Source organism: Musca domestica, unplaced genomic scaffold (assembly GCF_030504385.1).
Source record: "Musca domestica strain aabys unplaced genomic scaffold, Musca_domestica.polishedcontigs.V.1.1 50, whole genome shotgun sequence".
NCBI lineage: Eukaryota > Metazoa > Arthropoda > Insecta > Diptera > Muscidae > Musca > Musca domestica.
The window spans coordinates 911,004-923,434 of record NW_026712347.1 but is presented as its reverse complement, the minus strand read 5'-3'; the positions used below and the strand labels follow the sequence as shown (position 1 = coordinate 923,434).

Here is a 12,431-nt window from a genome sequence, read left to right as displayed (position 1 = left end):
ATATTTAGGTACGCGAAATTAATGGTGTTTGGAATAAAATCAGTAGGTAGGTACATGCCAAGTTCATACTAATTCTATATTATTGCTTGATGCAAAACAAATTTTTCCAGAAGCGTACTCACATGGTAAAATAAGGAGGTAGAACACCTTCGTAAAAGTACAAAAATACAGCAGAAGTCGGGTAAGAAGGAGGTAGAAAAGCTTCGTAAAACTACAGGAATACAGTCCTGGGGCTATGCACGCTTTCTGTCAGAATCTTTCAAAATTATGTGCAATAAGTTGTTTTAATATTTCTTTTCATAATTTTCCTCATTCTTAAATGAGTTTAATATCGCGAAAAATTAATGAAATTCCTGGATGTTCTCTTAAAAATATAATCGAAACTGTTCAATCTTTCAATGTATCGCAATGTACGTGTCGTCCAATCATTGGTTTTGAAAATATTTTGATTTAATGTTTCAAAACAATAAATACATATACAAAATTGGAAGAAGTCGGACACACTTAGAAAAAAATTGTAATCAGCTGGAAGCTCTACCTTACCTTTTTATTGTACCATGCCTACTTATTTGCTTTGCCACACACTGTATTCAATGTATACAGTTCGAATTTTCACCATGGCAATCACAGCAAATCGAAAAAATAATAAACAATCCATCAACATAAACATTTTCAACGAAAACATCGAAATATTCTCATAAAAATATCTACAATAATAAGTAGAAAGAAATGGCGTTAACGGTCTCGTAAGTATATATATTCCTAAAATGTTTATAATTTTTAATTATTAATTTCCGCAAAACATAGATGGACTTCATTTGGCATTCCCAAAAGTCTGGTCAATGTTGGCACTGAAGCAGTCTGCCTGTTGTGCGATAACATTTTATGTTTCAGCGATTTGAATACAAAGAAAATAAGCTACTACAAGGCAGAAAGTCCAAGCCAGGGCCTAAGCATATCAACTATGACGGGACATAATCGTTTTGCCCTTGTAGCCTTTTCAGAAGTAGTGCTACGCCCTTCCATTCACATTGTGCAGTATCCCCAGTTTATCAAATATGCTGTATTCACCAGTAAGTGTGTGTGTGTTTGAAAATTACCATTGCAAATACTCCCTAAATCATTATTTGTTTTTCAGCTAATGACATCGTAACATTTGTCGATTTACGTTTCACTGAATACGATTTGCTCGTGGCCCTATCGGGTTATCCCCACTACACGATTTGTATTTGGAATTTTCGTACCGGTCAATTGCTGTGTCAAGTGACAACAATGAAAGAATCGTTGTCCTACTCGCTGTTATGCTCTGGCCATCACATACCACAAATTGTTCAATATTCCGAATGGAATCATCAATTAATGATTTGGGAAACGTGCCACTCGGCTACCGATGTAAATTTACATGAAATCTCCCACATTAGCTTGACTAACGAATATGCTTTGAGTAATTCTCTATCGATGTGCTATGCTGACGATAATAATTTATATATTGTCGATAATTTTGGTGCAGTCTCAATGGTGAGTATAAATTTAGGACAACGAATGTCGTATGCCAGTACAATTGGTAAGGGCCAAATCGGAAGAGCAAGTTCTTTAAACATGTTGTTCATATATTGGTCAAATGTAGTGCCCTTGATACATTATTTATATCAAATTGGAGTGCAATATATTTGGAAAATATATCCAAATGTATCCTTACGATACCTTCCTATCATTAGAATAATAATATGCATTTGGGTGACTTGGAAGCCTGTTGCAGCTGTCGGTGCAGTATTTTGGCAGATTTGAGTACCTCTCAATTATATCGGACTTTTAGTGTAGTATAGCAGTAGTAAAAGGTAGTATTTGGTCTGTACCTTATTTGTTGCCGACGAATGCATGAGGGACTTGTCATATATGATTCTATGACAATCGGATAATTTGTGTGTGAAATTCTCTACCTGCACATTCAGTCCAGTCGATGTGGTAAAAAATATTGCAGTTGATTACGATTTAGATATTTACATATTGTAAAAAGCTACGACTTCGATCAGATAGGGGTTCCATCACACAAAAGACCCGACGAAATAATAGCAAAATCATAATCATCATACGTAACAACCTCTATACCAGGGCTAGCCAACCACTACCAACAGAAAAGCTTTGATTATGCATGTTTTACAGACGTGAACATCGTGAGAGTAACTCTACCTGTCTCTGCGAACATTGCAGGTGTTAATTCTATGCGAAATTGAAAATCATAAAATCAAGCGACCGGACCTCCTACTTCATTCAAAGTTGAAGAGCTACTGACTGTTTGCAAAGCAAATTTGTTGTTGATAAACAAGTGATCAGTTCTGGTGATAAGTTTGCTAATCGATGCTCTATACCATCGTGAAATGTAGGTGAATCGGTTTCAGAGATATCAAAAAATCCCGATGACCAACTGACGTCCACATATTTTAATAACAATTTAAGGATTCAAACGTGAATTTTCTCAAATTACTTCGTCCTTGGCACGGCCTGTTCAGGTTGATTCATTAACAAATATTTCGGGGTATGGCGAGCGATGCCAACAATTGGCAACAAAAGAGATATCAGATTGTCCAAGTCACTATTTTAGCAATTTCTGACTTGCACTTAGTCCATAATCATGCAATTATACCCATAATTTCTTACCAGAGCTTGCATTGCTCATCTTATGTGTCCGCTGCCTGGATTACTGGGACTAATGTTAGGAAGGAAAAAATCGACAAAAGGTATAATGCTTTTGCTGGCATCATTTCCTGGCTTCAATAGATCGACCACCCTGCTCATTTTCAGGCATAATTCTTATTTCAGTGTGTTGAGAACGACAAAACCGTTGTCCACAATTTACTCGATTCGGTGCTGATGTTCGGCAATTAGCCTATTTACTTTTAAATGCAGTTCGCTAGCTTCTGCGGATAAATTTAGTTTTTCTAAAATCCAATGGGTTAGAGAGTTCTCCGAAACTGCGACTTTGATTTTCACTGAAGTGTTAACATGGTTATTGAGAGTGCGGCCAGGGCTTACGAAATCGATGGAGACGATAATGAGGAGAATATCAGGTATTTTTTCATACGAGTGATATATCCGCGGAACTGTGGCAGCCAGGACGAAGTGATCTAAGAAGAAATTGTAATTTTTCTCTTGTGTCATATTCTCTCAATTTGTTGTTTCGTTTCCCATATGGCAGTCGCCTTTCCGATTTTCCGATATATAACGCCAACTACTTTCTCTATCAGACTACGCCTGTGTCAACGTTAACTCTCAGACAAGCCATTTTTTCTTATTCTTACTCTCTGCATCTCATGACCTCATCTCTCATTCGTTTTTTAATTAATTTTTGTTTCTCAGGTACAAATTGCCCAGTTTTTCCTGAAACCTCAATGGTCCATAGAACCTGGCGATGAAACAACTCCAGTACCCAAACCATATCAGGTCTGTAGCCATAGACAAGGTCTACTAGTCTACAGTAGCAACGCCGTTTACCATATAAAGAAGAAAATTAATGTGTGGACGACAGAATGGCTTATTACCGATCCATTGAACGAGGGTATTTTCAAAATAATTTCCAATACTAATGGAGACATATTTGCCTCAGCGCATGTGGGAAATCTTTATCAAATAGATACCTCCACCGATCAACCTGAGTTGCAGGATTTTTACACTTTCAATCAAAACGCTTATGACTTTGTAATTTTAAAAGCCGTTAAGGAGGAATGCCTTCTGCAGCTAACCCATGGCAGTACGTTGAGAGCTTTGGAAATGGGAAAAATAAATATTTTCTCTGAACTGGAAATCCCAAATGCCAATACAATGGCGGATCACAATGTGGGGCCCTATGTAATAGTGGGTACCACAATGGGAAAATTGCATTTTATCAATTATGGCAATGTCCAGGAACCCCAAGAGGTGGGCACCATAGAAACCGAGAATGGTTATGCTGTAGCGGGAATACAACTTGTGGATGATCTGGCTTTATATCACAATATTTACTATGAATTTTATTTGGTTAAGGCAGATTTCTTGGAAAATAAATTCTTCGAAATGGCTCCGCTTGTAAAAATTCCAGAAGCAATAAATGTTTGTAAATTCTTTTTGGGCGAATACCAACGATGCTTTATTTTCATTAATCGAGATGATGACCTTAAATTACCCCATGCCCGCGAATTGTGGACATTCTCGTGGAATTTGAAGAAAAGAGAAATAAAACGACATGACTATGAGCTGCCACATGCATATCGAGATATAACCGATTCGACGGTGCCCATGAAGGATATTGTCGAATTTTTTGGTGTCCGTTTGGAATCCGGAACTGTTGACATTTTAAATTTAAAACCCAAAACAAATGAATTGCTTTTGGTGGCATCAGTGCAAACTAACCATTTGTGTGATATCAATGGCATATCGGGTTCAAGATATCTCTTGACCTGGGGCATGGATGGCACATACATCCATTTTCGTTCACATAAAAAGTCGACGAAACCCTATGCCATTGGGCAAATGTTGCAGATCAAATATCGCCCAAGGGTAGTGAAGAAAGTCATGGAGTCCTTGAATGCCAAGTAAGTTGAAATAAAGTACGAAAATAATTAAAATTAAAAAATAAATAATACATTTTAATATATGTAACCATTACAATAGTCTCGTCAAGGTTATATTTGATGTAGAATACGTCTCAGAAATTAAATTTCAAAAATTTGGCTTTTGAGAAGAAATAATTATAAACGGTGTTAAGACTATCTCTTCGACATTTTCATATCATCTTCAACGGAAAAACTTATATAGAGATAAACCGAAACCTTTAGAAATTTGAATATCTTGCGAAATAGTCGTCTATTAAAAAATTTAAACATTTCCAGTAGGAAAATATTAGTAAGACCTAAAATATAGTTATTTTAGTTATATCGTTACATAGACTTCAAACCATCCAAAATTGTCCAGGACTGCTATATGAGGCTTAAGTCGCAATTGAAAATTTTGTGTATGATACATTTTCATTCCACGTGAAAGCATAAGGGTCTGTTTGATGTAAACGCATATTTATGGAAAATTTTTCCTATTACCCTATGTAGCCCTTAATCTCAAAAAGTCGATAATATTGCATGGCGTAAAGTGGAGATTTTGAAAACCGGTACTAAAAAGTACTAAATATTGCAGTGTTAGTTTCAAAAATCTGAAAAGTGGTATCCAGTTTGATCTAATGGAAGTAAAATGCTCTGAACAATTCAATATCAAGAATCTTACTTTTTGCATTCTTACGAGGTACCAACATTTCTAAATGTGATATTCTTAGAATAGAAACAACGACCCCTGGAACACTTAAACAAGTAAGTTTTTTAAGTAACTACCTGCTTAGCTGTTTTTGAGCCTATAAATTACAAACAAACAATAAAACGTACAAACAGTTCCACATTTATACAGGATGAGATCAAAAAAACTACAACCAACTTCAGACTGCTGTCATTTTTAAGCCACTCGTCCGACAGCTGTTAAAGTTATTCCAGTGACAGCTCATTATATTGTTTACAAACTTACAAGAGCATTTTGGTGAGAATTGTACAGAAAAAAGTTATTCATAATGGAATTCAAGCATGATAGTGTGATTTCTTTATATTTGGCTGGAAAAACACAAGTGGCTATCGTTAGAGCACTCCAGCATTTAAATGTAAATAAGTCCTTTGTGTCTCGTACCATCGCCCGCTACCGTGATACTGGTAGCGTAGCCCGACGTCAATGTCTCGAAAAGTGAAGAAGCGACTTGATCGAAACCCGCGTCGCAGTGGCTTATGAGCTGAACATATCACAATGATCCATTCGGCAAATATTGAAAAACGATCTCAGAGTAAAGGCATTGAAATTTCAAAAAGTGCAAGAACTTACACAGCAGCTGAAAGAAAATAGACTCAAAAGAGCTGAGGAGTTGCTTCGCTGAAAGTGGTGAACTGGCGAATTTGATTTTCTCCGATGAGAAAACATTCGTTGTCCAGCAGTTTGTAGACAAGGAAAATGATCGCGCTTACTTGCCAAAGAGGTAAGCTGAAAATGTGGACCTTCGGTTGGCCACAGAACTCAAGCAAGGCCATGGTGATGGTGTGGGCCGCCATAACAGCCGATGATCGCTCTCCGCTCGTATTAATTGACCGTGGCATCAGATTAAATGCCGAATATTATCCCGAAAATATTCTGGAGGGTGTATTAAAGCCTAGGGCACGCAAACATTTTGGCCGCAGACCTTGGACATTCCAATAGGACTCAGCACGCTCCACCAAGAATGGTTACAAAATGAGATTCATCGCTTCATTTCCAGCGCACAGTGGCCACCAAAATCTCCGGATACCAATCCGTTGGACTATTGTGTCTGAAGTATTTTCGAAAACAAGGTTGGCAGTAAAAAATACCAAAGTGTCCATCACCTCAAGCAAGCGCTTCGCCGGAAATGATCCAAAATACCGCAGAGCAACATTCGGGCAGCGTATGGCTGTTTCATTGGCCGTTTGATGGCCATAATTCGTGCCAAAGGTGACCAAATCTAAACATTTTTTAAAATTTGATGTCATTTCCGACATTTTTGTCTTTCATTCAATGAAATTTAAAAACATGTAAAAATTATGGCGTTTGACTTTGTTGCAGTTTTTTATCTCACCCTGTATGGAGGGCATATTAAGTTCTTCATTACGTTTGTAACACCTCGAAATATACATTTTTGACCCCACAAACGAACGAAATGAAGTAGGTTGATAACATTTTACTTGAATGTATATTATGTCTAAAGGACTTTTGGTATTGGAAATGGGCCACATGGGTCCACATTTTGGTATAGCCCCCATATAATGGTACCTCCCTGTTTTCTTTATTTTGGTGATTTAAACGATATTATTCACCAGAAATGTTTCAAATTTGGTAGTTGAAGTTCATAATGGCTGGAGCATCGTAAGACAGAAAATTGTCTATGCAGGTCCACGTCTTCGTATAGCCCCATATAACAGGCCCTGCCGATATTCTGTATTTTGGTGGTTTTAGCGACATTTTGCACCGGAATTATTTCAGATTTGGAGTTTGAAGTTCGTAATAGATACTGCAGCCTATGACGGAAACTTGTCTGTGCAGGTCCACTTATTGATATAGCCCCAATATAATCGTACCTCACTATATTCGGTATTTTGATGATTCTGGCTACATTATTCACCGATTTTGTCAAGTTCCGAGTTTGAATATTGTAATGGCTTATGACAAAAGTTGCTTATGCAGGTCCACGTCGTTTTATAGACTCTAATATAATATCTTCCTTCGGTATTTTTAAGACTTTTGCAGAATTTGTAACTGATTTTATTTTTTGAAAAATTGCAAAATCATTCCAAATGGTTAAGATATTTAATTCGGCCGGCCGAACTTACAGCTTTTTTAATTGTTTCCCTGAAATGCATAAAAATTAAATTTCAATCACATTCACTTTCCATTTTAAGATATCTGGCGTACCTCTATTCCGCTGGTGGCATCAAGGTGATGAAAGTCAATTTCTCGGCCGTTCCAATTTCGGAAAATACCTACCTCAACAACGACATTCTTTCTCTGGAACCCCAACAAGTTCAGACAATGGTGATTGAATCAATTCGTTCTGATGTCGTGGTCGAACATACACCAGAAGAAATTCATGCCAGAGATATGCTGTTGGAGCAAATCAAAGAATTTGCGAAGGAAGTTTCCGAACTAATCGATTATGATATATCGGTGACTGGCAAAACTCATGGCATTTACAAGAAATTCTGTTTACATCACTCATGGCTGGAAATGTTGTTGGGCGAGGCCCAAAAGCTCTGTGAAGTCGAAAAGAAGTCTCTCGAGGAAGCCATAGAGGATCAGTCTCGTATACGCGACTGGATACGCAATTTGATTACAGGCAATTCGAATAGTATCACCTTTAAAGTGAGGGCAATTTTTTCGAATTTTTCATTTGAAAATTATGGCATGCGGAGGAGTAATGACCAGTTTGCCAAACTTTATGACTTGTATCGTTTTTATGGTCTGGAAAATATGGATGGGGAAAATGACGATGAAGAGGAGGAGTTGATGGAACAATTAGAAGCTTCGGGTGATAATGAAGGTATTGATAGGTCAGTGGCCAAGGTGGCAAAGAAACGGAAATATCTTTGCATACAGGGTTCAGCATATGACCACATAATTTCCGATGAATTAGCCCTGCAGGACATCGATAATGTCACAGCAAATCAAATGTATAGCCACGATGCCAAAATACGAATCCTGCTAACGGATCGCCTAAAGGAGGAATTCAATAAAAGATTTGAGGAGATACGAAAAATAAAATTCGAACTCATGGAGGCAATATTGAGCACAAATGCCACCCTAAATAAAATCTACGACAACATGAATTGCATGCTGGGCCTTCTCAAAATGGACACCTTCCAACCACCTGAACTTTCAGTGCCTGAGTGGAGCAATGATGAGTTTATTCAACGCATCATGGAGGTGGATGATTCGGAAATCAAAGCCATCAATCGACGTAAAAAGAAAGCGGAAATCACATCCGTCAAACATGGTCGTCTCCTGCTGTGGTCTGTGGATTTTTGGGTACGTTCCCTGGTCATCATGATGGACGGTGTTCTGGAAAAGCTATGGGAGGAAGAAATCAAAAAGGAGATTCCAATTCCAGAATTTATGCTAAAGAAGGAAGTCACCGAGTACACATTGGAGGACCAAAAGGCATTGAGAGAGTATGAAGAGAAAGTACGAATACTCACAGAAGATCGGAAAAAATATTTGAAAATTCTCACCGACAATGACGCCAAGGTCAATGACATGAAATCGAATTATATTTCGAAATTGAATGAACAAGTCACCCAAATGATGATTTTGAAATTGAAATATGATTTTGCCATTAAACATGTGCGATTGCGGAATTTGAACATCAAAACTATGTATTTCAAGAAGCTGCAATGGCTGAAGAGAATATCGATGTTAAGGTGAGAAAAAAAAGTTTTAAAAATCTAATTATAGGAAAGCTTGGGCTAGCGGGAGAGATTTCTCTATAGGAAAGCTTAAGCTAGCGAGAGGGATTTCTCTATAGGAAAGCTTGAGCTAGCGAGAGAGATTTCTCTATAGGGAAGCTTGAGCTAGCGAGAGAGATTTCTCTATAGGAAAGCTTGAGCTAGCGAAAGAGATTTCTCTATAGGCTAGCTTGAGCTAGCGAGAGAGATTTCTGTATAGAAAAGCTTGAGCTAGCGAGAGAGATTTCTTCATAGGAAAGCTTGAGCTAGCGAGAGAGATTTCTTCATAGGAAAGCTTGAGCTAGCTCACAGATTTCCCCGAATAGGTAACGCTTGAGCTAGCTCACAGATTTCCCCATATAGGGAAAGCTTGAGCTAACTTACAGATTTCCCCATACAAGAAAGGGAAAGATTTCCCTATCGCATATCGTAACAAGTTCAAGCTTTCGTTGGCCTATTTTTAAATTAATATATAGTTAACCGGAATATATTTTTACAGAGCCAACATCGACAAAATCAGCGAATATGTGTTACGCTACACCAAACTCTCGGAATTCTGGAGCAAATCTGTCGAAGAACTACGTGCCAAGGCAGAAACTCTGATGCAGCGTGACCGGGTCATAGAGCGACAGTTTAAAACCCAATACCTTAACATGATTCCACAGCATATGGGCCCGGAAATGAATAAAATTTTCAAGAAGCGGCCTAAAATGCCGCCAAAAATTCTACACTCCACCCTGATATGTAAAGAGCTTTCGGCACGAGTCAATACAAAAGCTTTGCCTAAATATCCATTCCCATTGCCAAAAGATGTCACCGATTATTTGGACACACTGACAACTCTCGACGAAGTCTCCAATATGCCAAATGCCTTGGAGTCTAGATACTGGGATCAACTAACAAAAATGCGTCGTCAAAAAGTCGAAATTGAACTAAGAATTAAGGCAGTCAACCTGCAATTGGCCGATTCAATGTCGGGAACGAATTATTTCACCAAAGAATTGCAAAATTTGAAAAATACCAAAGCAGATGCCCTACGCCAGCTCCAGGAGGCCCAGGATGAATATGTGAGTATTTAAAATTTATTGGTTTGTCATGTTCGGAATTACACTTTCACAGCCTATCAAAGGATGCTTAGAAAAGTTTCGTTTGCACGGTTCTTGACTCAGTTTACTTTAGTTTACCGCAGTTACACTTCCTGACGGGAAGTTATTTCTTTTTCAAAGCTTCGCAGAATTCTGCTCTTCCTCTTCCCTACTTCATGGTAAACTTTCTTCGAAATGTCCTGCTTTAGTACTCGTTGCCTTTCCGGTCTTCCTGAGCGTGGGTTTCTGTAATTCAGAAAGCCTCTTTTTTAAGTGAGCTTCGCAATCCTCTGGTTCACTACCATATTGTTAAGCAACTCCTTAATAAGGATTTCAGAAAATCGGAACAGTATCGGGTTCGAAGTCGACATTAGTTGGTAAAAAAACAGACTGAAAATAAATTTTTGTTTTGGGCTACATATCCCTTTTAGCTTCTACTTCAGATTCTATGGCTCTCACGCCTATAAGAGATTTCTCACAATCACTGGATCTACAGCTCCCGCTAGTACTAGGTTATTTAGGTCCTACTCGTAACTCTCTCTGTATTTTCAACTTCTTTTATATTTGCATTCTTTTATTTTCCATTTCTTTTATTTTTCCCTTCCACATTTTAGTTAAAATCTGTTCAAAATCAAACATTGGAGTTACGCTTAACCATGGGCCAAGTAGAGCTCAATATTATGGGTTCCATGGAGAAATTACAAAATTGTATTCTCATGCATGTGGATGATATAAATGACATCAATGCTCTGATTTTGGTAAGTCGCTCCCTTAAGCTATTATTCTATTTATCACAACAAATTTCAACAAATATTTGCAGAAAGCTGGTCACATGAAGCTAAAAGCCATGCATCGTGTGGCCTTCTTCAGGCGTCAAGTTATCTACAAAGAGTGGGAGCACAAAGTGGTTAGTGCGAACATAGAATATTTGAAATTTATGCTGTATGTCATCGAAAAATGCAAAGTTTCCATAGAGTTTCTGAATATTTTGAGAAATTGGGAAAAGATCAAGGCCGAGAAACAGAAAATGCTCAACACAGTTGGCCTCATTGAAAAGGCGATCGAAGATAAGCAGATTTCCTACCGACGGCAGTTGGAGAGATTGTAAGTAGTTCTCTCTTTAAAGATGAAAAATTAGTTCATAATAAAGAAATGAATTCCAGAAACTCCCAAATAGCCACAGTGCGTCAACAAATCGATGAAATGAAAAGGTCAAACAAAACCCTGAATCGTCAAATAGACGATGTCAAAGTTGCAGTGGCTTTCTCCAATTCAAATCGAGACTATCTCATTGAGGATAAGCGGCGGAGGGAACAAAATGAAAAGTAAGGTTACTTTTGGGTTTTGAATTAATTACCACTTACATTTTTCTTTCTTATTAATAGAATGGAGAAACTGAAGAAGCGCAGTCAACTTATTGATACAGTGCGCCGAGATTATGCCCATATCATGGAACTAAAGACCATTTTGGAATTGCAACGTTTACGCACCTATCCCACATTGGGCCCAAATCCGGACCATTGCATGAAATAGACTTTTATATTTTTTATATACAAGATACTATGATAATAATATTTAAATGAAAAATTAAAAAAAAATTAAATTAAAATTAACAAGTAAACAAGCAGTTAAGTTCGGCCGGGCCGAACTTTTTATACCCTCCACCATTCGAAAGGAACTTGAAATTTTTCAAAAAAAAAAAAACCGCGTCGAAAATACTGCTCAAATAAAAACCTTTTTATGGGGGCTATACGATGACGCACAGTGGGGTGAGATGCCCTAAAACGGAGATTAATTCAGGGAAGCATTTTATCGCTCTGAAATTTTGCTCAGACATTCATATTACCTCTAATATGTTCGGCATTAAAAATGGGACATATCGGCCGCGTTTCGGTAAGGCCCCCATATAGCGTTACTTCCTGATTTTTGGTATTTTGAAGGTTTCGGCCACAATTTCAAACGCAATCATGAATATCTTGACATTTTGAGTTCTGAGCGGACAAAATCTCTCCCTGCTAAATTTTGTGAAGATAAATCCACTATTAAGTATTGACCGTATATAACGGCTCTTTCAAATTTTATGTATTTTGGGAATTTCTTCCTACAAAATATATAATGGTACTTCCTAATTCTAGGTTTTTAAGGGTTTCAGACAGAGCGTTTTACAAACTTATTATTTGGCATTTTGTTTCCCAATAGATGGATGGAAGTATTACAAAAATTGCCTATATAAATCCAAAATTTGAGTTAAGCCAAAAAAATATTTATCCTTTGTAAAAGCTTCTAAAACTGAAGACAAAAATACTACATATTTTTATGAGGAAAGGAATAATTATAA

At 37.5% G+C, this 12,431-nt stretch overlaps 1 protein-coding gene across 1 annotated transcript; it reads left to right on the top strand.

The window, feature by feature from the left end:
* The first annotated feature begins 543 nt into the window (after window positions 1-543).
* On the top strand, window positions 544-11,696 carry LOC101891652 (uncharacterized). The gene is made up of 10 exons (XM_020037376.2): window positions 544-746; window positions 808-1,073; window positions 1,139-1,518; window positions 3,358-4,568; window positions 7,470-8,984; window positions 9,508-10,075; window positions 10,708-10,851; window positions 10,914-11,197; window positions 11,257-11,418; window positions 11,479-11,696. The coding sequence occupies exons 1-10, from the start codon at window positions 730-732 to the stop codon at window positions 11,624-11,626; spliced, it is 4,695 nt and encodes a 1,564-aa protein (XP_019892935.1). The 5' UTR covers window positions 544-729; the 3' UTR covers window positions 11,627-11,696.
* Window positions 11,697-12,431: the final 735 nt, after the last annotated feature.